The following is a 25,505-nucleotide window of genomic DNA, read 5'->3' on the forward strand; positions in this document are numbered from 1 at the left end:
CTCAGTTAGTGTATTAAAGAAACGGTGTCTATGGACTTAATATTGTCAGCATAATGGCCACATAATTATAAAAAATACTTAAGTTGGTTTTGGGTAACGGTGGATGAACGTTTATTGTTATGTCCAAGGAGTAAAGCTGCATATTAATGTTTATTTCGATACATCATTTCTGCGTGTTAGCTTAGCTGCCCACTCCATCGAGCCCAAAAGTCCAGTTTAAACAATAATGAGAGGCAAGTTGTTATGTGTTGCCATTGCTTTATTTAACTATAATTAATTAGAATCTACCTTATATAATAGAGTCGGATCGTAAGCATATTTAGATGGACCGAACATTGGTACGTATTTATCTAATATCAGGTACCTAATTACCGTTGAAAAACAACAGAGTGGTAAAACATCACGACTAAAGATGACTTCAGTGTTCTATTCTCTTCATTACCGAAAGATAAGTAAAATTAGTTATTCAGATGCAAAGTCCGATTCTTTTATATATAGCGTAGCCTGTCATTGCATGCTAATTGATTGCAGAACCGGCAATATAAGTATCGCTCATTAAGTAGTACTGGAAGCAAAGTTTTGCATTTCATCAGGATCAACATATACACGTATGAAATAGACCTTTAAGAGTAACGACTGTCTTTAAGGAAAATGAGATGTTATAACAAAAGAGATTAGCTAGCGCTATAGATGATTTTCCAGACATACACAAAACACTTTCGTTAAAATTCGACAGTTGGGAACCACTCAACAGAAGAGTACCCAACACGTTTGACACATTTATGCATAACGTCATTGAAGACTCTTTGCACAGACGTATTATAAGATTTATTCACATATGATTGTAACTATCAGAATTCGCGTTACTACACAGTGTTATTCCTCAATAAAATAGGATAAACAATAGCTGTTTTTATCATAAATCAACTAAAATAGCTCTGGTTGTATACTCTCGGGCTTTTGATACCCGAACAAAACGTTGTAATGAATTTTGTTGCGCATAGCATCTGGTTCTATCTGTTGCGGCCATAAGACACCTCGAATTCTTGAGTTCGGAAGAAGCTTCCCAGTTGGATAAACGCCTCCAGGTGGAACCGCGGTCCGTATTCGACGCTGGAAATTTTATTTGGAAAAAATCTATTTATGACACGTTTGCAACAAATTGAAAAATTGCTACAATTTACATTTACAATAACTGTACAGAGTCTCCCCGTAACCCCCTGCCATAAACGTTGTAACCTCACAATCGCTGCTGTATAAGAAAATGCGAAAATTTTAACAATAGCTTAATTTGATATTACGCGCTGAAGATATTCAGTGGGTTGTGTACCACAAGAGAAGGACGGCGAAAAAAACATAGAGGTCTTACAGTAGATACGTAAGGCTGTTCATGTAAAGCCCGTTCTGACTTGTTTATTGTTTTTTTATTTGAAATCCTCTCCATATCTGCCGGACGAAATATTTTAATTCAACCGAATACATACAGTATATTAACGTAAGAGAAACTATGATCTTGATATTAAGACACGTGCATGAGGTACCATGGCACCAAAATGGATTATGTAAACAAATTGTCAAGTTTGTCGCTTATGTAGACGTTAGTATTATTCTAAATAAAGTTTAGGTACTACGTGATTGTGTACTTTCGACTACAACAGAAGAGAGAAACATCTGCAGAAGATAAATTGCAGTAAATCTGTTATCAGATTATCGATATCTCAGATCCAAAAAACTAACAGAAAAAAAAATTGATCAAATCGGATATTCAAAAATGTTCCTAGCAAATATTTGTTGCGTTTCTGTGCTGGCGTGTACAGCATTTAATACTGCTGGCTATGCCGACTAATACAATATAGCTTGTTCATGAATTTAATACAAGGCGTAGTTCTCCCTAGGAATGGTAGTGAGAGGTATCAACTCTACCGAAAAAAAAAAATAGGTTCAAAGCACAATGACCTAGTGGATAAATGGTCCACAGGAATTTTTGACAAATCACCTAGTAGAGCGTTGCTTTTCATCTAGGAGTACTTACTATATGATGTGTTGTTAATACTTTCAATCGCCCTTACCTAATGTTTAGGAAGTTTATAGTACCACATTTCCAAAAACGGACTACGATGCCATTGATCAATGTGATCAATAAATCAAAAAGACTCTAGTACTTTTTCATTAAATAAATTTAGCATGTAAATGACGATCGCCAGCTCATAACGCGTTCAATTTTTTAAGGCTTTACGTACTTCTCGATATACACACCCGCCTGGCACATCGGTTATGTGCCAGCTTTTTTTAACAAAATATCTCTGCCTTCATTCGCAAATCAAAATCATAGATGTCGTCAAAAGTCGTAGCTAGAAGTCGAGCTCAAGGTCTCCTTTTTAAAAAAAATGTACCAATTCTGAGCTATGCGTTAATAACATCGAGGACTTCCTCTTTTAGATCGTCGGTCGTTTTGGATTTTCGAGTTTACAGAACAGATCTTCATACATAGCACATGTTTCATCAATCGATATAAAAAAAATAGTAAAGTCAGTTTTAACATTTCATTTTGGTAAGCTTAAACTCAAAATAAAAAGTATTTACTCAAATGGTAACGATCCCCTAATTTGTTTTTTTGGGTTATTAAATGTCACTACACTATTGTATTAAATGGATCGCAAGTCATTTTAGTGTGAATGAAAAGCTTAAGTCGTCTTTAACGTACTGTACTTACGACTTGTGCTTCGTTATACCTAAACATATATGGATATTTATTTAAATGATTTGTCGCATCATTTTAAAGCATTCCGTATTATATTTTACAGCATCTGTATGTATTTATATGTGCCTACCTACTTACAAAAGGTATGAGTGGACTGATGTGTACTAAAGTGTACATCTTCTGCTTGTGATCATAGTACATACGGACAGGACACATCTTGTTGAAAAAAACAAACACTATGATCATACACATGAAAAACACTTCAGCAAGTTTTTTTTCTGTTTCTGTAAAATCTTTCAACTTTTTTGCTTTGTTCTTCTTCTGGTGTGGTGAATTTTGGATATACTCCGTCGGTAAAATTTCATAGAATTGAATAAGGCAGTTCCGCATGGGCGTAGCTACATCTGCAAAATAAATATAGATATGATTACAGTTATTACTGCCCTAACGTAGAATACACTATTGTATTGTATTGTGTATTGGTTGCGATCTTAAAAACAGGTTTATTTTGCCGTGTACTGCTTACGGAGTCGAATTCGAGACGCACTCCCTACGGCCTTCTTTAGCTTGGATGCGCTAGTGGCACTTGTTGTTTGATTCAGTTGATACTCGTAAATAGTGGCAGATCTGATTCTGGTCAATCAAAAAAATTCACTAAACTAGGTGACAATGGATCCATTGATGATAAGGTCGTAGATGTGTGTTGCCCGATGCCCAAACCTCCACATATTACAATCGACTCTCGTATAACATGCTTATAGGTCAAATGCCTTTCTTCTAACTAACCTAGGTTACAGTATCTCTAGACATTAGCAATTGTAAAATTATACTAAATATAGTCACGCTAAAAAAACTGCAAGGCATTTATAACGGATTTGACAACAATGAGCGCGCACAAAAGGAATGAAATGAAAGCTACTATAGACTGAGTTGGTCCATCAGAATTTTATAGCACGAAAGATTACAAAAAACAGCTTAGATCTTATAGTATTTCACTAACAAATACCCAATAAATTACATATAATTAATACAGAAGTAAATAAAATAATCTGTACCTAAGTGCATGAGTGCAAAAAATATATTTTGTTAGACACGTTTTAAATAAAATGCTGACATTGTGAATAAGACTTTTAAAGTCTAAAAGAGACTACCGATGATATATATATATAGATCCAATATAATAACGTGTTATCCCGAAAGCAAGTTTTTTAACATGTGTTATTAAACACGCCTTAAGATAAAGAAGAACTTGGAATAATGTTTCAGTAAATAGATAATCTTTCAATACCGATTTCCAGATACTGTAGCACGCGCACAAATACATTACAGCACAGGAATGCTGCGGCAAATGCCGATATATTTAAGTAGGTTTGATACGTCGATTTATAGACCATCTGTACGTTGTTGCTCAATTGCAAGCCATCTTTTTTAGCAATCGATACCTCACGGGCCGCAACATGCCTATGTCCCATTAGGAAAAAGCGGTGTTGCCCCACATGACGCCATTGATAACCAAGACTCTGAAAACGTAAATCAAAAAGAGACAAAAATCTACTTAGCAAAGTCGATAAGGAGATAACGAAAAACATCATATAGTAAATGGACATAATTTCGCAATCTAAAATAAGACCTAAAAATAGGCGGCAAACGTATCATGAAGGAACCTTTGAAATTGCAAACCATAGGCGCATTTATATCTTTCGTTTGCTATCTAAATTGCATAATTGTCAGAGCACTGACCGCACTGAGTTTAAAAAGGATGTCATCGCCTGGTACAGTGCTAAATGCTGCTTAGGTAAACCACAAATACGACTCGTCAGTGCAGAGCGTATTGCGTGTGTTGCAAAAGTATAAAGCTAAGATGAGCATTGGATCAAGAGACGCGTTGCTTCGTCGAAAGAACCTAACGATTCTCTTAAACTTTAAGAAACAGTCGACTGAAAATAAGACCAGGAGGCTATAGCACTAGTTTATTTTGTCTTAATATGACGTGGACCTGATGGCTTTTTATGATCACTCTTATTTTTTAAAAGCACGGTAGGTAATGCCCAGCCCTAAAAATGGGTATGTGACATTCCTGTACGTAAACGTTACACAGAACGATCCTGCAAGGTATCTGAAATAAGGCCCACATATGAGCCTGGACAACGGTCGGTATTAGCAGATCATACTCCTGAAACTCCGAAGCTGTTATTAAACAAGTGGCGAAGTCTATGGACTTCCTAATCCATACAAATCTACATGAAATATGCTTACGGAAAACGAAGTCGGTCTCCGCTAAGATGTGCCAAGGTGCTTCATGAGAGCTGTAAAATCAATTGAGCACTTACGCCATAGCGACAGATGTTGTCTTCAAACAACAAAACTTTCAACAAACTTCTTTTATAAGATACTTTATTTTAGCTTTCGGGTACTTACTTTTTTTTTTTTAATATATATATATATATTAATAATAATAAGCTTTTATAATAAGTGTGTACTTGAGTTCATTTCCCATAATTCGGCCGAAGAATTAGGGAATAAGCGAAACTAAGGAAGTGACTTCAAGCCAAGATGAACAACTTTGGTGAGGCAACATATTCACCTTGAATTACCAGGAGGTAATCCAGGACGGTGTTAGCACCACTCTGGGTATTGGGATAGTAGTACAGATCAACAGTAGATTATTATTAAGATACAGGTACATATTATTCCTATAAGATTTCTTAATAAATGGTAATAATAGTTATTGTTTATTATTACTGATATATAAATATAAATAGAATCGGCTGAGCAAAATTTGCAAGCGTAATGCAATGTATACTGGGTTAATAATTGTGTACTTTAAGATCTATATTTATTTTTTTAATATCCGTTTGTATACTCGTTTTTATATCTACACCATGATTTATACAGTAAAATATTGTAAATACATATACCGTCAGAGCTAAATTTAAAATTTATTTCAAAACAGTAGAACACTTTATATATATATCCAGTTTAATATAAATTATATAAGCTTATCCAGATTATTTTTCACATGAACAGTGCGAAATATAATTAAGATCTTTTGTATCGCACACAAGCCCAGAGATTAGGTTGAAGTTGGCCTTGAATTCCTTCCGCATTCTTAAGTATGGGAAGATGCCAACCTCCGGGGTCCTTTTGGGCCACCATGTCATGCTTCAGGGGCGGCTGGCCCACTTGTCTATGTCGGGTGTTCAACCAACGTGTGAATAATCGAGTAATCTCGATAACAGCTGCGCAGTTGTCCTTTTCGTTCTTGTATCTGGGGCTAAGTTTAAACTTATGATCCCGAAAGTGGTCTGAACTCACTATTGTACAGTGAACGTTGCTGTATAGACATGCCAAAAACATAAACGGATCATCATTGCTAATGTTCTCCATCGTGTACAATAAGACACCACGAGGCAGATTCTTCATGGCTGGCCAGCGGTTCATATGCCGACGTCCCATTACAAGTACGCGCTTTTTCTCCTGTGTTGCAAGGCGTCGTGCTTCCACTGCGAGCGCCTTCTCGCCAAACCTATAGCCGATGTTTAGTCCGTCTAATACAACGTCGAAGGGGCCGTGTCGTCCCATAAATTCTTCAAAATGAGCAAGTTCAGCTGGTGTCGTTGTTTCAAATAGGTTATCACCTTGTTTTATAAGTTGCGTTTTCACGGCCTTACGAAGCTTTTGCAAATCGTCGTTGCGGATTTCCTGTGGTGGCAGCAACCTAGTTTTGCATTTAGGGCACCTCGAGGGATATGTAATCGAGGTGAGCTTGACATCAAATAATGGTTCCCATGCTGGACTAAGAAAAAAATTTTTGTCAAACTGTAAGTACATGCTAGCGGCCATTTCGAAAATACGACATGCACTGTCTAATTTCGCAAGAGCTGGTTCGCACTCACGTCCCGGCGCCCCTGGGTTTCTCGTGTACAGCTCGTAGAACCATTTTAGTGCTTCATCAATTTCTCCCACTTCGAACAATTTCCTTATAAAACGCCTAAGAGCGTTGATTGGCGTTCCTTCGATCTCGGTCAAATTATTAATTAGCGGAACAACTTCCCTCCAGTGGCTCGTTTGGCACAAGCCTTCAATAAGATGCGTAGTAGAAGCTGCATCAAACAGAGTGCCGTTTCGTCCCTTGAGATAATGCCAGGTCTTTACAATTTCTTCAGTTTTATTACAATGCCCAATGTAAAATGCAAGTTGGTTGACAGATAATCTTTCTATACCGTGTTCCTGCACAAATTCGGAAAGCAGTGCTGATTGGCCATTCTTTGCAAGTGCCCTGATTACCAAGTTTGTAAAAGATTGAGCCCCGATGATGCTAGGGGAAGGACGACAACTTGTATTTATCAATAGCTCCTTGACAAGGCGAGGAAATTCGTTCTCTCGCAGGTCGGTCCAAGACATCGTTTCCTTTTTCATCCGAATCATATCATAGATTTTATTTTCCAGTGCTGATAATAGGGGACTAGCCTTTGTTTGGCTGGTTCTCGTTGACGGCAGCTGGATAATAGAAATGGGCGAAATTACCCGCAACAAAGGCCGCATCATAATTCACAATGGGCTGCAATTTGAAAGCAGACAAAATGTCAATGTAATAACATCGATTATCGTTATCCGCCTATACCGTTTGTCGCTACGTTTTAATATAAGTCTTTGGTGCGGACTGCAGCCTAATTTACAATTATTGATATTGTGCTTGGCACCGTTCTAAAACAGATTGAGGTTCGTCAAGATGTGCTTTTAGCATTTATTAAATAGGCGATGTCCTACAGAATACGTATCTAGCTAGACCACTGAGACACGAACAACGCTATGCTCCTTTTTATGTTCACTTTCGAATTGCAGCCCTAATTTATCAATTTTAACAATTGCACTGTAAACTCTACAACATATTGGACATACTTTAGTCGTCAACCTCTCGAGTGCCTAATTAGGCCACACGATCACGTCCGTTACAATAACGGTGAGCCCTTGCTCAACCTTTCAAAGATACCTATGCTTTCCACTAGCGGACCGCACTAACTATGTCATTCGTTCAGTTTGGTAATAAGAGAGACGTAATTTTTGTTACTTGTACACCGACTAACTCACCTTAAGCAACTTCTTATGACAAGATAACACAGCCCACATAGCTCTTTGTTCGCCTGTCCGGTTTAAGGACGTCGCGCATGAAACCACCGTGTTTACGACAAATCGCTTAATCCACGGAACCACGTTTCCAAATTGACGGATAGTCTGTTTTGTAGCCCAACACTCGCGATCCACTGCGCCGTGGTCAGCAATCTATTGGTAAATAATACTGATAGATACGCGCATAAGTTGTGAACTGTGGCTGTGGAAAATACAATTACCGCTCTAAAAAGTTATTACGAAGCTTCTCCTTGATAGTGCGCCGCTTGAAGGTGCACCTGTCATTAACAATAAGAAGAAAATATGAACACTGGAACGGGAGCGATGTACCACGTGTATTGCGGAGCAGAAACAGGTCTTTTGAAAGGTGTAAATACGGCTAAAAAGATGTTCCTTAATCTGAACAAATCGGCTGACTTAAATCGAGATTATGAGATCACAGCACTCCTTTGGGCTAACACCGAAGAGACTCATATTCATTGTGCGCTACGAAAACAGGTTTGTTCCTACTGACTTTTGTTGTAATATTTACATCAAATAAAATGATTCATAATTCATTCTAGACCCAGATCTGATAGCGTCAATTTTCATAACCTATGATGTGTGCTTTTATGGAACCTCGGCGGATGGCCTCTAGTGCACAAGAACTTCTTAATACATAAGTTCGGCCTAATTTAAGTGAATGTGCAAAGAAAACGATTTTACAAAATGCAATAAATGTTAAATTCTCCTAACTTGTTAATTTAATTAGCTTTTTGTATCGTTATCGTACAGATTTACAGGTTAATTAGTACCGGCTAATACCATTAAACTAGAACTAGATCTTGTTGCTATGATTTATGTTTTGCTGATGTCTTAAATACAATAAGATAACAATCCGATAAGATTGGGTGCGACAGTGCAACTTACTATGCTTTCTACTTTATAACTTACAGGTGGTGAAAACGTACGATGCCCAGTCGGGTCTCTTACTTAAAACAGTCGATGTCCAGGCTGGCGAAGGGTCCATTAAAGGTCTCGAGATGATGGGTGATGCTCTTGTAACTTGTTCTCAATCAGGTGCGTTTCGCGTGTGGCGGCCATCGCGGGAAATTATAGACGAACATATACCGGAACTTGAGCTCGACGTGGGACCAAATATCTTTCGGATGCGACGAAACCCAACGTCTGAGCAAATCTTCGCTACAGGCGGTAAAGAAAATGAGCTTAAGTTGTGGGACTTGAATGCTACGGAAAAGCCGGTATTTGTTGCTAAGAATGTCCGGAACGATCATCTTGATTTGAGGGTGCCGGTTTGGGTGACGGATTTACGCTTCTGGGAAGACTCGAAAGTTGTTGTAGGAACCGGTTACAATAAGATTCGTGTGTATGACACAAAATGTGGCCAAAGAAGACCCGTCGCTGAAATGCCGTTTGACGAATATCCTATAACGTGCCTATCGCTTGCCGGTGAGCGAAACCCAAGTTGTGTCCTTGTGGGCAATACGCACGGGCGTGTTGCGCTATTCGATATCCGCAAACAAAGAATCGTGCACTGCTTTAAAGGGTTCGCAGGTTCGGTACGAGCAGTCGAAGTCCATCCATTAAAACCTTATGTCGTGTCGTGTAGTCTCGACCGATTTCTGCGTGTTCACGACTTTGAGAGACATCTGTTGTTATCCAAGATCTATCTGAAATCCCGTCTGAGTTCGCTCTTACTTAGAACTGCTGGAGGAAAACATTCAATTCGGCTGGAGGAAGAAGAGGAGGAAAAACGACGCGTGGAAGAAGAGCAAGCAATGGCAGTGGAAGAAGGACAGGACAATCAAGATAATAAGATTCAGCCTGACGACGGAAACGACAGCGATGATCAACTCTGGAACCGTATGGGTACGTAGGAGTTTATTCCTTTAAGTAGAATTTATGTATTTAGCGTTGCGCAGACTGCAGAAACATCATACTTTCATTTCATCTAGTATGCGCACCTTGAACAATTTGATAGCACATTGATTGAGTTCACACAGTATGAGGTATAATTAATACCAGCGCATACGCGTTCTGATTGCTGTTGTATTGTGGCTATCGACGTATCAATGGGTACAGGCCTTATGAAGGAGGAAGCCGAAAGCGGCATAGAAAGTGATGATGAAATCAACGAATCGGCTTTGCTGAGTCACGAGCGCCAGAAAAGGAAGCGCCAACGTCAGAGAAAATCCGAGAAGAACAATGCTGAAATTAAGAAGATCCGAGATTCCGGAAGCGTACAACAACAACAAATCGACCATTAATAACATGACAATGGCTTCCTGTTTTGCACGAAAAGCACTTACCGCAGGTAGCTTATGATTATAAGTGGTAAGCATAATGTATATATCTGAAGCATGGATTACACGCTATGTACCAGAAAAATCGAAGAGTGAACGATAGCGTGACAGTTACTGTAAACAATGTATCGCTATAAATAGTCAAATATTGCAGTTCCATGGGCCATTGACCTCTGTGTGTGTGGGTGTTGGTGTTGTTGACTTTTATCGTGGTCAGTTTACTGTTAGTTTAACAGCGAAACCACTGGAAAGTTCATTAGGATTCATGGATACCTTAGGTACATATATCGAATGTATACAAAATATGCTTCAATAAACTAACTATTGAGTAAATTAAGTTCTCTTTTAATGCAAAGACATCGTGCCCCAAAAGGTTATATGCTCTCTGAAAGTTCGCAATTCAATACAACTAAATCTAGTTTCCTACTATTGATCTACTGGTAGAACTGGATCGGGTTACTGAAACAGAATTTGGGTTTATCTACTCACTATACCACAATATATTATTATTTGAGCTGCCTGTCCTTATCTTGAGGCCCTAAGAGAGATACAAAATAGTGTGAGTCGGTTATACACAATAGAGAAGCTATTAAAATGTATAGCGGACTTTACCCAGTGATTGTAGTTTTTTTTTTAATACAAGCCACTTGAGGGCTTTTATCGCCCAATCACACCAATTAGATTTGATGGAATAGCAACCGAGTATAATTATTACCATATTTTAGGTGCACTTGCCAAGGTTTACTAGTTGTGTATACTTCTGTTATTCACAGCTGTAAATCATTGTATAGCTACTTGCAATCATTTTTGATATAATTGCGCCTTTGTAATTTTGTAAGGAAACAATAGCTTCCAGTATTTTGTGCTTATGTGCTTATGAATTTCATCTTTATTATATATAAGGTTTATTATATATAAGGAATAAATGTTGTATCTGGAATACATACGTCGAGCGATACGACAATTTTTATTAAGTTTATAGTGTATGCATGACGTGTATAGGCATTTTTGGGGCCAGAAGAGCTGACGAAAAATATAAATGTTGTACCCACTAGCAATGATAATAAAAGCTAACCAACGACGCGAATCTAAGCTACCTAGACGTTGTAATAATGAGTAGCAGAGTGGTTAGATAATCATATAAATTCCCACCTAGTAGTCATTTCCGCTGACGAAATCCTTTTTTTAATCACCTATGTCAGAAAGAAATACATATTTGGTAATTTTGCTCTTTTTACTTCTCCTTCATTTATAATTAGAGCAACAGCTTTATTATTGCGCACTCTATATACACTCTGCGTCGATACTTTCAAATATCGACGCTCATTAAATACGCTTACTTGTTACAAAATATTCAAAATCACTGACGTAGCGTCTTTACTAACTTGAAAATGTTGTGAAGAACCTTTTAGTGAATTTATAAGTTATTATATTGTTCAGATAAATTGTGCAGTATTATATTGTTTAGCATGGTAAAAATTTGGAGAAACAGGCTCCCACATATGCGTGTGGGAGTATGTGTGATAAAATGTTTATTTTGAAAATTATTATCTCCGGCGTTCATTAGGATTCAATTATTTCGCTCTATGCAATTATTACTACTGACCCTTGAAGGACCATAAGTCATAAATAGATACAGAAAACAAATGTTAGCAGAACACGATGGATGCAATATATGTACATGGAAAAAAAAACCGGGAGTTGTTTTTTGATCAAAAAATCTAAAAAGTGCGTGGTACATTTTGTACGGCGCCTAGACAAGACCAAAGGCTTAGAAAACTTTTTTTGAGCAGATTTTGTACGAGGTGATCTCCGTAGAGAAGTCCGGTTAGGACTGCCGACATCCGGTGTTTTATTTTGGCGGTTTTGCTCAGTCATTCGTTGAGAAGCAAATCAACGGCCACATCGATGTCACCGCCCGTTCTCATTCGTTGAGAAGCAAGTCAACGGCCATATCGACGTCACCGCCCGTTCTGACAAGGGCTCGTACACATGCTCGTTCATCAGTTAGACCCATCTCACGCATGATGGCTAATTGGGAGCTAAAAGCTTGAGATGCTACGTGATTTTCTGAATAGGTCGTTTGAAGAGCAGCTTGCAGCATTTCGTCGGTGATAGTTAAGCGGCCCGTCTGCTGATCTGGGGTTCTAACACCACTGGACTGCGACCGCGATCCACCTGCACCAAACAAACATAGCGCAACCGAATAAAAAAAAATTGAATAAGTGTTGCTTACTTGACTTACCAGCCATTTATTATTAATTATAGTACTAATAATGTTTGGTTAATATGAGATTTATTGCATTATTGATGCATTAGTAAGCTTTCAATTAACAATTGGTATTCTTTATTGTAATTTATCTATATCTAGTAGTATATTTAAAATATAATTGAATGTCTGGGGAAAGGGATAGATCAATCAGTAAGATGGAATGCTAATAAGCGGGCAAATAATATTCCGTTTTGAATATGGCGGAAGATTCGTTATCGATATTCGATCTATTCTGTTAAACAAGTTCCCGTCATAAGATCGCAACTGATTTTTCTCATAGTGGTAGCAGCAATGGCGCATTTAGTAAGTAGAGGAAATGTAGGTTAAGTGTCCATTTACCTGGCCTCGGCACTTGTTGTTGATAACCCTGCATTTCATCATCGCTCGAGTCTTCGCTGAGAGCATCAACCGAGTACGCGTTGCCAGACTGCTTTGGTGCCGGTACACCCTGCGACATAACGCACAACATCGCCTTTTTCAAAGCGTCTCCGAGATAGGGATGCTCTTGGGCAATTCTGTCTAATACTACCTGGTTTTTGTCAATAACCCACTTCTTGAGAAGCCGCTCACTTTGCAAAAGCGCGATTGTAGAACACTCGAGGTGGGGCATAGAACGTAGCACCTGCATCTGTATATCGACTTTCCCTGTTACGGTACACAAATGTAAATTATAATATAATAAACACCTCTCTAATGCATGACGAATATACCAAAATTTGCCCAGAAAATGTGCTCGATTACGTAGGAAACAAGACGATAATTCTCACAAGCCAAACTTCGATTATCGCCTAAGAAATGTACTTAATTCACATGATTTTGTGAATAAAGAAGACACTTCTTGCTTGACGACGTTGATTCATTAAAGGTGGCTTACCTATGGCGTGTAAGGCTCTCATTTTTACTAGTTCTTTTACACATGCGACTATATTATCCTTATTCTTTTGTGGATCACCTCCAGTACTCGGTGATGGCCTGGTAGTTTCGATCTTGGGGTAAAGGAGTACTGTTGAATCTTTTTTCACGCCTGCCGCTTCTAAGCTTATAGAATCATTTAGAATTTTTCCTGCATAAAGACCAAAACGATAATGAATAGTTACCATAATTATTAACAAAATGCTAGCAGTTAATTTCTTTTTTCGAAACTAACTTTTTCGAATAAATAAAAAGGTTACGTAAGCCAGTCAGAAATTCAGCCGATCGTTGTATGTACTAGCGTGTTAAGAAATCAACGGAACTCTTCTTGCGTATCTCGAAAAAACAGCCTTATATATCACTTAACGGTACTGTATATACGGGTCGCCGCACCGAGGTATAATGCCTCAAACTGATGTCACAGTGCCACAAAAAGACTACACCATTTTTAGATTTAATCTTCATTTTTAGATGTGCATCACTGGCTGATCGCTACCAAATAAAGAAGGTATTATAAAATAAAAAACTAAAAAGTTACCTGCGTAGATGAGCTGGAAATGGTCGAGATGTCTGCCGAACGTGTCTCCAATAAGAGTTCTTAGCTGACCAACTGTAGTGCCTCGTTCGACCGTGAAGCATTTCTCACGGCACATTTCCTCTTCAGTTTTTCCTGGACTCATTTCCATTATGTATACTTGAGACATACTGGGTCAAGTGCTAATAACAAAGCAAGTTGAATCAAGCCTAGTTAGTTTAATCCAGGAGAGAATAGAATAAAATTTGCTGCCATGCAAAGAAACAGGTTTTTTTAACACCCAGCATTAAAAATCATTAAACTAACACTGCTGACCAATGAACATAATGACATAAGCGTGTTTCAGGTCTAAGCTCAAATTCAATAAAGGTATATTTTCGCAGAGCACCTTATTCAAATTTCCATTTAATTTATTTATATTAATTTAATGAATCCAAGTATTGTATTAGCTTTTTCTAATAATAGAGAATAAAGGACTACTATGCATTCTTGGCAATTCACTTTCACGTGTGCCACGGGTGCGTGCAGTGAGCTAGCAAAGATTTTGCCGGCAAGCAGTGAAAATTCTTTGCGAACCCTTATGAAAAAAAAAGATCAAAGGTTTTATTTGCTAACATCCGTTGTATCATAGAGAATACGTAGAACCAACTGTTTATGACATGACTACTCAGTAAATGACTGAAATAGAAATTTTATATAGAAAAATAACGTAGAAAAATACGTACCTAAAATTTCCAAACTTTTCGCCAGGATTTCAAAACGATTCAGTGTTTCAGATCTTACGTCCGGTATTTAGGCCTTGCTTAGGACGGCTGACCATTAGTATGAACCAAAAAGGTCAACGTTATTTAGTTGCCGTTGTTTGGACTAAAACTATTTTTCGTTGCAGTTAATTCGTCATAGTACATCCACTTGTTTAATATATCACAGAATGTAATTTTAACGACAGCTCAAGCTAGATAGGCACAAATAGCGATAAGTCTTAGCTAAAAAGCCTGCTCTAAGTTTATAACAGAACAAGGACAAACAAGCTATTATTTTTTTACCTTGTGTATTTCGAGTACACAAATATTATTTAAAGGGACGTTCAATATCGGCAAACTGTCTCAAAAGAAGGCTCACTAATATGCTGTACCGCACAGATGTTCTGTTATGACAAGTTTGTCGTCTGCTTTGTTTGTGAGTCGAAATGGTATAATAACCGAAGGTGTTACGATCTTTTGCGAGCTACTGCCTCGAACTCAAAAAAGAAATTTGCGAGTTTCATATTTATGCGTTTCCAGCTGTGTCTCAAAATCGAGTGCAAATCTATCTATCGGTAAGTTAGAAAAGGAACAGATTCATACGTCCCTAGCAGTAGTTGTGTCATAACGGCGTATGTACGTAAGAAAATGATCATAGACGCACCGGGGTTATTGTTGATAACACTTTAGTTTAACTTAACTAGGAACCTTCATGATGCTTCAGTAATATTCACCGATACGTGCATATAGTACGTGTTTATAGAATCGGGCAAACCCGATTTCATGACAGCTACAAATATATTTACAGCTGTTTTGAAACTAGTTACTGGTAATAGTTTGCATGTGTCTCGAGGAGCGCACCAGGCGTAAAATGCAAAGCTTGTATTTTTTTTTTTACAAACGGAGAAATTCGGCAAACGCTATAGCACAGGTCTACAATTACATATCATGGCCGTTTTAGTGTTTGTGGTCTTCTAACAATTACACCGAAGATATAGATGTCAAAATCAAGATAATAACATGTTCCGCACATCGAAGACGACCGTTCGAATCACTGTTCAGTACCTGTGTTATCATTACTACATTATGGTTCGCCAAATGGTAAAAAAGTGCAGGCTCGATTTTCTATATGTTGCATTCAACCCTGTTCCGTAAATTAGTGAGGCGCATAGAAAAAAATACACGGTGTTAACGTTGTTTTGTGATCTAACGTGCGGTGTATATCAACTTTGAAGCTAGATGCTTATTAATCAGAACTTGTTCATTTTTAAAGGGATATTCGAAAGCTTTAAAAATGTAGAAAAATGTGATTCCCTTTGTTCTTGCTTTATATATTAATTATATATTATATATTTACAGTTAGATATTTAAATAGACAAATTGTGTTCACAAGTTTGCAACACCATCTGGCATATTTTATTGCTAGCTCTTGCGTGAAGCAGATGTGATCGAAGCTAAACATATACTTCATTATTTATATCTTGAAAATGTTCAAGCAACGTTATGGAATTATTAACTATTGCTCATTACTGTTACACTAAGCTTCCACTGCAATAGACTGCCTATATACAACATTAAAGAAAAAGATATGGTTTAATCAATTACGTAAAATATAAGGAACACATGAAACTAAAAAACTGCGCGTGTTTCCCTGCTGTAATGATGGTTAACAAACGACATGCGACTTCTGCAGGAGCATACTTCTCAACTTGAAATTGCTCGTCTCACGATCAACTCACCGTCGTAACCTTTCATCGCAGCGACACTTGATCTGATATAAACCAAGATATTAAAGCAGGGTTGGGGTAATCCTTTTCACTTTTAAAATAAAAGTAAATGAAAACGAGTCACGAGCAGAACTAGACGAATTATGAGGAGTCATTTTCAATTAACAGATATGGATGAGCCCGCTGTTTATGTCGTGCTGTGCAAGGAGTCCGTGGAGGACTATCAAGCGCCGGATCAAACGGCAGCTGGCGTAACCGTCCCGCTCTCCAACGAATGCAGCGTTTTTAGCTGTCCTACATGCGGACAACAATTCGCTAAGCGCCCTTACCTAGTTCGTCACATCAAAACTACGCATAACTTACTTGTCACGCCTGTAAAGCCGAAGGGCGATCTCATCGGAAAGTGTCCATTTTGCTTGCGTCATTTTCCAAAACGAATCGACCTCTTGTTTCATCTTGCCAAAGACCATGAACAAGAAGAGGTGGTCATCTTTAACATGAGCTTCGATGACTCGAAAAGCTTTAGCCGATGGTTTGAAGAAGTAAAGATGACATATCAAACTAGTTTCGCGTCGCACAGTGCGAAGGTTCTGCGGGATGGTACTCGAACCAAAATGTATAACTGTAATAGGGACGGCCAAGCAAATGGACGAAAAACACGCAAAGTCTTTACCCGAGCAACAAGTGACTATTGTACAGCGCATCTATTCGTACGAGAAAGTCCTTCGGGGAAAATTTCCGTTCTGGGTAGTCCCACCCATTTAAATCACGAGGTAAATGCTAGTCTTGTGACCAAACCTAACCTTCCAATAACATGCACGGCTATGGGGTATCGCCGAATACTCGATGAGACAAAAAGTAAAACTGATCAAACAGCGAAATTTGCGGAAGAATTGCGAGTATTAACAGAAAAGATGAACAATTTTTTGCACATGAAACCCCAAGCGGAAGACACGCCACAGCGAATTCACGGGCTCTTAGTAAAGATGCAAAACCTCGTAAACTCTGTTATCATGTTGTAAATAGGTTTATTTTGATTTATGTACATATAGGAATCACAACTGTTAGTCTAATGTTCTTCCCTCCGTTTTTCTATGGACGTCCGTTTGTCATAGTTTACCTAACTTTGTGAACGTACATTGTATAAACGAATCCAACGTATGTGATACTTTACTTTGAATAAAGATATTAGTTATATTTTCAGAAATTGTGCTTAGTCTTTATTTATTGAAAATCGTTTAACAACCTGCCTTGGATGTTTACACGTAGGCGATTGTAAATCGGTGAAAGCAGTGAGACAAAAGTCGTTCTGTTTTACAAGAGAACGATCCTTTGTTCAACATGGCAGGAGACATTACTTCCGCATTCGTTCATTATCTTGTAGATCAGAACAATCTCTTGCTTTGGTCTTTGCTTGGAATAAAAGTGCGTAGAAGTGAAGCAACATCATGAGCTTGAACTGTGTTTAATATAATACATTGGGTTACCACACAGGAACAAATGAAATGGCAGCAAGTTCCTTTGCGTTAGGAGATGGCACAACGTCACCAGAAGCTGTGCAACGATTAGAGGAGCAACAAAGGGTTTACTTGTCGACAGTGGCAAATCTTCAAATTGATTCGTTGGTCAAAGATTTGAATCGAATCCGCTTTGCATTTCATGCAACCAACAGTGTTCGATTTGAACATTTTGCCACAGTGTTCAGGACGCTAAAAGCCACTAAACTCTTTCAGGGGTACGTGAGTTTTTACAATTTGTTAATAAGCATAATCGCACCGTGTGTAGTCACAAGACTGTCATGTACCTCATGTTTAAAAGATCATCTATTGTGGCGGTCAATTGTGCGCTCCTGTAATCGCAGCGTACAAGAACTAGCTTTCTAATGTAGGTTCTATGATTTATATAGTACTTGGTAAAAATCAATTCGATTTAATGGTTCGTGATGCTTGTCTATGCATTTAATGTATGAAGTTAATGTTGACATAGTAATTGCCTTTCTACTAGCAAAACATTGAGCATGAAAGATAAAGCAGAACGAATGTTGATTGTTTAGTTTTGGCAACGAGCTATCAGCCCGTGTGTTTGTTGAGGACGTATATGAGGTGCTGATCCGGGAACTGGAGGATACCGACTCGTTCACCGACAAGGCATTCATCGTCTACATGCTGTTTGCGACATATTTCTGCCAGATATGTAGACCGCGAACCCCGGTCAGTTCAATGTTATAAATTTCCCAGTATTATTTTTATTATTACAATCATTATTATTATTGAAGTGTGCTCATTTTCACAGATGCGTGTACGACTCAGTGACCTTGAGCGACTTGAATCATTCGCCGATGTGTGTCAGCAAGATAATCACCTAGACCTGGTCTTTGCAATCAGGCGGTTACAGACCGAATCAGCATTCCATTTTGTGCATTCGCTTCGACCATACGCTTTCAAGTCGTACATGCTCGATCCTCAGCAGCTGACACACCGCAAATTAAAGCTCGCTAACCGAATCGCCGGACATAGAAACCTGCTACAGAGCACAGATCTATTCAGGGTTTGTAGAGAGGTTTTTGTTAGCCTGTATAGATTCTACGGTCGTACGATCACAGGACGATAGTCCTCTTTCTTTGAGATTAAATAATCAGATGTAAGATGTATTTTACAACAAATTTGCATTTAGTTATCTAGTGTTTATTAGTATCGATACAAATAGGAAATTTGAAGAACGATTGTGAATTCGTTATAGGTAGGGTTCTAATTCTCAGTTCATCTTCATTTGTTTTGTTAAATACATCATAGCGTCTTGAGTTCGTTCATGATAAATATTGTGAACTGAAGATATCACTCGGCCTTACACCGTCCAGTAGTGAAGCTGATACTTCCAATCCGTTCCCAGAGATGCGGGACAAGATTCGATCGGTGCCTGCTGGCGATAAAAGCGGCAGCAGAGGGGAGTTTAAAGAAGAAACTTTGCCCGGAGAGAGCGTGCAGGAAGAAGATCAAACTTCAGCACTTTAATCCAAACCCAGCCGCAGTTCATGATAAATGAAATAGCATAATAAGCCTACAAGCTAAAATAATGTAAATAGAACTAAAAAGACCAACATTTTAATAAAGATAGCAACACTCATGTATTTTGACACGAAGTATGGCGATGGCTTACTTTACTTCGATCTTTATTTCATATTTACAGTTGAGTCTTATGTAGAAGCAGTAAGGATCAATTCACAAAAGTGCAAAAAAAAGACAATGAAACTTATAGTCATTGGTTGAATAGACATGCGAATTTCTATTCTAAGCATTAACTTAAAGCTTAAAGACAAATAACTTGAGTTACGATTCCATATAGTCGTTGTCCATTTCTTCGGGGCTATCACCATTAGCATTCCCATCCGGTTCATCCTCGACTGAAAACAAAAGATTTATTTCAACGTATGTGCACCTTTGCTAGTAAAGACGTAATATGTATATTTTTTTAGATTGACTCATATATATAGAGTTAATCTAAAATTCTGTTCGCCACCAGAAGTACGTCCTCCTTGTCAAATATTGTTTTATTTCTAAAAAAAATTAAGGAGCCCAGATCTGTTGAATACGGTAAATAGTTAATCAACATTAATATCAATTCATGAACGCTGAAATGCTAGGCCGTGCGTCGTCCAGATATAAAAGCACTATCTTCCCCAAATGCGGCCATTTTTCGACAATTTCCGACATTCGCTTATGAAGTAATGATATGTAGTGTAACCACGTTATTTTGTTTTTGTCCTGTTTCAAGATAGACAATTACTACAGCTCCATGACGATCCCAAAAGACAAGCGCTATACCATCACTTTGCATATCATTGTAACAGCTTTCGCCTTTTTTAAAGCCGATTCATTCTTCGCAGTTTACCGTTTTGATTGTGTCTTCGTTTTAGGACCGTAGTGGTATATCCACGCTTTCTCAGCAATTGTTAATCAATGCCGAAACTCATCTCATTTAATATAAGTTACTGGAAAGTATTCAAAAATACGTTTATGGTCCCTAATCTTTTACCTTCAAATCATCAGCTAATATATGATTATACGTTCTTTCTATCTTTTAGAGAGATGTTTTTCTAATTTTAAGGATCGTTTGGTAAACTTTTTAATGTTGCAGTTTTGGTCATCTTACACATTCAAGTTAAGGTTGGAGTGATCCAACCACGTTTAAATTAATTTTGTCAAAACAGTGGCAAACGATGTACGGAGTAACCGTAAATAAATAACCGATTTGGTATTTTTAAATTAATCGTTATGCTTTTCAATTTTTATGGAAATATGGAAAGCGACTGTTAAATAACAACTGAGTATCTAACATAGTTGAAATTCTCACAAGTATTTTTCAACCCATGCGCAGTTGTATACCTCTCAGTAGCTCAGTAAATTGCTGAATTCTGAAGAAAATTTGCAGTGAGAACTAAATTAAAAAAACTTTACTTCCCTCCGTTCTTAAGTGATACCATCCTATCGACTGCACGCGTCCAATCGCTTCTATGTTTCTTAAAACACGCTAGCCCCACTTAACTACCGTATATGGGTTTGGGAGTAATTTAGATTATGTGAAGGTTATTTATTCTAAAATCCCTAGTTCATACCTTCGGCAATTTTAGTTCATTACTTGGATTCGATTTATTTTGTTATCACTTATGGCCTTATCTATATCTACTACTATGATGGGGCATCAACTCTTTGTTTAGGGGTTAATTTTGAAAACATACTATACATTTCTTAACCTATATTGTTTAAGCTCATTTATCAAGACGGTACGAGTTCATGCTTAATTGTGAAAATTAGTCTAACTGTTTCTTGATAACTTAATATCCTTGTATAGATACTTACCATCTACTTGAATATTGGTCTTCTTATTTTCAACGGTGTCAACAACCTTCATAAGTTTCTTAGCCTTAAATGGCTCCATTTGTGCAGGGAACTTTTTAAGAAGGTTTAGAACTCGCAGGTTCTGTTCGCCATCGCCTTCATCACCACCAATAGCCACAATAAATGGCTGGTCAACGCTTGCTTCCATCGATAGTAGCTCGCCAATTTCTAACGAGGCTTCTAACACAAAACGTGGGCTAGCTTTGTTTTCGACGTCCCAGACCTTCACTTTCTGATCTTGGCCGCCGGTTATCATCAAACCTGGACAGAAGTTCGAGAGCGTCATACCTATGGGAGAGGCGGAACGATAGATTCAGCAAGCAACTCTAAGGCATTTCGTTATCAGGATTGATGTGCAACCTTGCGCTAAGTATACTTACATGTGACAGATTTCTCATGGGCGGCTACAGTAAAAACTGGTTTTCGATCATTTCTCACGTCAAAGCCGAAAAGGTGGCCGGGTTCGGCGGCTGCAAAGAAGTAGAACGGCGCAAAATGGTCCCAAAGAACTTTCTCCACCTCGCCTTCAGTTTTCCACGTTCGACATGACCTGTTAGGGTCTCGCACATCCCACAATCGAATGATCGAATCTGAGCCGCCGGAAAGCAGAGATGGAGCCTCGAATGGATGAAACCGCACAGTCTGTACACGATCTTTATGTTCGGACATCGTTACAGTTGGAAGCGCTGTGTTCAGGTCCCACAGCATCACGGTACTATCTGCTGAGGCAGACGCAAGTATATGACGTTCTAGCCTGCACAAATAGAGAATTTATAGATTATATGAACGCTTACGATTTTTAATTATGAAAACAAATTTAAAGTAGAAGACTATACTTCTTTACATTTCATAACAAGCGAACAAAAAACCGACTCGTTTGCAGGTATTCTATAACGTACTACAAACCAAACTTCGGTCTGCATGAGCCCATCTATAAGCCTGAGCTTACGAGCCTCAGGGAGCTCATAGTTGAAGGAGGCTAGACAAAACGCATAGGCAAACAATTGCTAATACACAATAATATGAGATACTAACAGTTATTAACGTAAATTTCATTCTCTTACATTGACCGAGTGATAACACGGATTATCCATAATTGCGCTAACAATTATAGGTAGCGTACAAACAATGTGGAATTTCTTGCCTTCTAATGGATGCTCTCATCTTTGTTGAACAAACTTCCCATTCTAGTATAATATACTGTCACTAAAACCAATCTAGAATCTCTAAAAGCTTATATATAAGCTCTTAGAGATTAACTGTATATAGATTTTAACTTATCATATATAGTAAGTAAAGGTTATGTGTGCAACTGTTGAATAATATGATACTGTGGAGTATAAATTATGGATGAACGGTTACAAATATCATGATTTGTCGCTTTCTGTGCTGTGTCTCATGTAATAACTAGAGTGTTCTTTTAAAATACATTTGTCTCAATTCGACTAGCTATCTTCTATAAACAATAAAAATTAAAAAAAGATAAGCATTTCAGACTCTAATAATTCTAAATAATTCCTGAATGGTTCGTTTCAAAGGGCATTCCGCACTAAAAAATTTGACTTGATTATGTGAAGTGCTGTATTCGTTACGAAGAATAAAGATCTGAACTGCTATTATTCTGTTATAGAATTGTGCTCTTCAAAGTAAAAACATATCAGCGCACAGTCAACAATAATAGACGAGATTATGACTCTTCGATGTTGTGACGCTGATTGCCAGACAGTAACCATATTCTAAATACTGTTTTTTATAGGTTACCATCGTTCCATAGTAGGCTATATCTTCATATCACGACTCGCTAGACATCATTTATTACTCGTAGGATGCTTTTCAGAAAAGCCTTTGTATTTAAATAGAAGAGGCCAATTCCGCCCGAGCACTTTTAGACAGTTTAAATAAATGAAGCGAGGCGCAGCTAGAGAACGCATTACTTTTGCAAACCTACAGTACACCTATTCTATGCTAAAGAGTGGTTTTAGCTATTGAAATGTGGAATTACAGTAGTCTAAACAAAATTCCGTATGGACCTCCCGTTTGGCCAAATATGACGGATACTCCATGTCAATGGCAGTAGTCTTTAATTTTGCTAATTGAAAACTAGTCTCTCTTACTAAAACTACCTGTTCCAGTGAAGACTAATTACAGCGTCTTTGTGGCCATATCCTTTTACTTTAGGTTTGTTCTTTTTTTTCTTCTGTTCCTTTTTCCCGAGTTTCATGATGGGATCTAGACTGTCCACAACGTCTAGGTTCCAAATCCGAATAACGGGTGTCATATCACCTACAGCCAAGTAATTGCCTGTGGTACAATTCTCAGCCCATGGATCGAAGTTCAGCCATTCCATCGTAATCGGATAGGCGGGCAAGATGACTTCGTGGTGAACGTAAAGATCGCCCTCGTCTTCATTGTACACGTAAACCTGCGGAAAAGTTGAGGATTGCAAAATTAGCTACAGTGCGACAACTTCATCACTCGAGCACATAACCTCAACAGGTATCTAATTTAAAGAATTTTTTTTAACATAGGTGTAGTTATAACATAGCCTTACAAAGTAGCGTTGTTAACACTTACTTCCATTGTTGCACTTTGATCATCAACTCGACCAACAATGAGCAAATTGTCGGTGTCCTGAATTTGAAAAGCGTCTTTTTCGTCCTCTGAATCTGATGAATCGACATCATTGCGGAGATGGGGGTCGTCCTTTGAAGAGGCGTAACAAGTCAGGCCAGCAAGGCTAACACCTAACAAGTATGACATATGAATATCATGACACCCGCACCCCAAAATCAGTTGATAGTATATTGATATACCGGATACAGGACTTAATCTGTTTATCTACTTCGCTCGAAACACTCGCTAGGAATAAAAACTACATAGTAATAAAGACGAATTATTATTGAAGGGTAAATGCTCTGTAGTTAATAAATCTTCAGAAATTATTTGCTGAACTTCCCTTCAATCGATATGTGTACAAAATATGCCACACTGAATTGCAAACACAAAAATTTAATTGTAGCACCTATAACAAAATATAGAAAACACATTTTAGACTAAGTACAAAGTTCAGCTGAAACAATCTTTGCTTACATAAATCACCACCATCTTCGTCATCGAAGTCATCCATGTGATATTTTGTTTCGATATTCTCAAGCTGTGCAGCGTCACCTTCACATCCAGCTGCTTCAGTTGTCGCCTCATCGCCGCTCGCCTCTTCATCTTCCTCTTTAAATTCTCCAAGAAGATTTTTCAAATCGTCTTTGCGTATTTGTACCTAGAGAACCATCATATGCACCTAAATTACTAAATATTGAGTGACGAAGGTCTCTTATACCGATCAGTAGGAAATAAATGTAGCAACGTGTTTTTCAATTTAATGATGGAAGCTGCCTTATCGCTAACGCTGAATGAAATCAGTGATTTAATAGTTAATTTACGGCACTTTTGTCTTGCCTTCCACTTTTCACATTTAAATTATATTTAATCGCTTAAATTAGTAAACTCTTTAATAAAATTCTCTCCTGTAACCACAGAGAGTCCTATTTAATGCAATACTTCTGTTTCCTGTACAGCGTAAGAGAATCATATAAACCCTGCACGCCAACGAGGCCAAGCATGTACTTTCTGCAGCTTATAAGATGTACCTATGGAAAGCAGTCCGGACAACGGAATAAACCAATAATCTCTCGTTCTGCTTCCTGTGAGTAATCTTTAGTTTGGACTAGTAATTGACATGATGAACGAAATTATACAGATCCTTATGTGGATAACTTAGCCTGAATCAACATTTAATAACGCACTACCCGTATGATTGAAGACAGTCACTAACTATCCTTTTATGAGTCCGTAGCCTTTATACACAACTGTGCATTCTACTTAGGTGCTCAGCTCATATGATTTAGATTACATATAGACTTTTGGCGAACTTAACATTGTCATTATAAAATACCTTGTGAGGCAGGTTCATCGCTGCACCCTGTTTCACCCAGCAAAGACTTGGAATGAAATTCATCGTGAAACAATTCTAACAAATTTCACAATAATACCACAAAATTACAAGACCTTCCACACTTAGCTCATTCTGCTTCTTTCGCACGTGTTATCGATACGTTGGCATTTACCAATTATAACAAACATGACCATATCTGAAGCCGATAAGGACCTTCGTCTTTACGTGTTCGGAGTGACGCATATAGAATCGTTAGTTACTAACAACCAGTTATTACCTATAGCCATAAAGAGAAAGTTCATTTATTGCGTCTTTTTATAAAAAAAAATCGAGCTCAA

The 25,505-nt window shown here is 37.9% G+C and overlaps 6 protein-coding genes across 10 annotated transcripts; 2 read left to right on the top strand and 4 right to left on the bottom strand.

Moving 5' to 3' along the window:
* Window positions 1–813: 813 nt before the first annotated feature.
* LOC147753682 (uncharacterized) lies at window positions 814–7,930 on the bottom strand. Of its 4 annotated transcripts, none has more exons than XM_086967754.1 (5): window positions 7,793–7,898; window positions 6,989–7,262; window positions 3,990–4,221; window positions 2,840–3,105; window positions 814–1,113 (listed from the first exon to the last, which is right to left on the bottom strand). In XM_086967754.1, the coding sequence occupies exons 2-5, from the start codon at window positions 7,247–7,249 to the stop codon at window positions 928–930; spliced, it is 945 nt and encodes a 314-aa protein (XP_086823880.1). In that variant the 5' UTR covers window positions 7,250–7,262; window positions 7,793–7,898; the 3' UTR covers window positions 814–927. The 4 variants fall into 4 exon arrangements, with proteins under 4 accessions (XP_086823880.1, XP_086823881.1, XP_086823882.1 ...); XM_086967755.1 differs by having other exon boundaries at window positions 2,832–3,105; XM_086967756.1 differs by lacking the exon at window positions 6,989–7,262 and having other exon boundaries at window positions 7,793–7,930.
* Window positions 5,622–6,982, bottom strand: mldr (mitochondrial ribonuclease P catalytic subunit). Its single transcript, XM_022830906.2, has one exon. The coding sequence runs from the start codon at window positions 6,542–6,544 to the stop codon at window positions 5,741–5,743; it is 804 nt and encodes a 267-aa protein (XP_022686641.2). The 5' UTR covers window positions 6,545–6,982; the 3' UTR covers window positions 5,622–5,740.
* Window positions 7,931–8,001: 71 nt separating the features above from the next.
* Window positions 8,002–10,467, top strand: l(2)k09848 (WD repeat domain 74 lethal (2) k09848). Its single transcript, XM_022830926.2, has 3 exons — window positions 8,002–8,329; window positions 8,767–9,700; window positions 9,914–10,467. The coding sequence occupies exons 1-3, from the start codon at window positions 8,135–8,137 to the stop codon at window positions 10,096–10,098; spliced, it is 1,314 nt and encodes a 437-aa protein (XP_022686661.1). The 5' UTR covers window positions 8,002–8,134; the 3' UTR covers window positions 10,099–10,467.
* Window positions 10,468–11,349: 882 nt separating this feature from the next.
* Window positions 11,350–15,007, bottom strand: LOC111259169 (uncharacterized). Of its 2 annotated transcripts, XM_022830929.2 has the most exons (6): window positions 14,900–15,007; window positions 14,579–14,665; window positions 13,857–14,035; window positions 13,281–13,469; window positions 12,746–13,051; window positions 11,350–12,312 (listed from the first exon to the last, which is right to left on the bottom strand). In XM_022830929.2, the coding sequence occupies exons 3-6, from the start codon at window positions 14,020–14,022 to the stop codon at window positions 12,059–12,061; spliced, it is 915 nt and encodes a 304-aa protein (XP_022686664.1). In that variant the 5' UTR covers window positions 14,023–14,035; window positions 14,579–14,665; window positions 14,900–15,007; the 3' UTR covers window positions 11,350–12,058. The 2 variants fall into 2 exon arrangements, with proteins under 2 accessions (XP_022686664.1, XP_086823884.1); XM_086967758.1 differs by lacking the exon at window positions 13,281–13,469.
* On the top strand, window positions 14,991–19,462 carry LOC111259168 (snRNA-activating protein complex subunit 1). Its single transcript, XM_022830927.1, has 5 exons — window positions 14,991–15,171; window positions 17,818–18,058; window positions 18,377–18,533; window positions 18,616–18,870; window positions 19,116–19,462. The coding sequence occupies exons 1-5, from the start codon at window positions 15,006–15,008 to the stop codon at window positions 19,332–19,334; spliced, it is 1,038 nt and encodes a 345-aa protein (XP_022686662.1). The 5' UTR covers window positions 14,991–15,005; the 3' UTR covers window positions 19,335–19,462.
* On the bottom strand, window positions 19,447–25,330 carry nclb (PWP1 homolog no child left behind). Its single transcript, XM_022830925.2, has 7 exons — window positions 25,168–25,330; window positions 24,309–24,492; window positions 23,793–23,962; window positions 23,342–23,640; window positions 21,599–21,972; window positions 21,180–21,506; window positions 19,447–19,723 (listed from the first exon to the last, which is right to left on the bottom strand). The coding sequence occupies exons 1-7, from the start codon at window positions 25,228–25,230 to the stop codon at window positions 19,650–19,652; spliced, it is 1,491 nt and encodes a 496-aa protein (XP_022686660.1). The 5' UTR covers window positions 25,231–25,330; the 3' UTR covers window positions 19,447–19,649.
* Window positions 25,331–25,505: the final 175 nt, after the last annotated feature.

This window comes from Varroa jacobsoni, unplaced genomic scaffold, assembly GCF_002532875.2.
Source record: "Varroa jacobsoni isolate VJ856 unplaced genomic scaffold, vjacob_1.0 scaffold_300, whole genome shotgun sequence".
Lineage (NCBI taxonomy): Eukaryota > Metazoa > Arthropoda > Arachnida > Mesostigmata > Varroidae > Varroa > Varroa jacobsoni.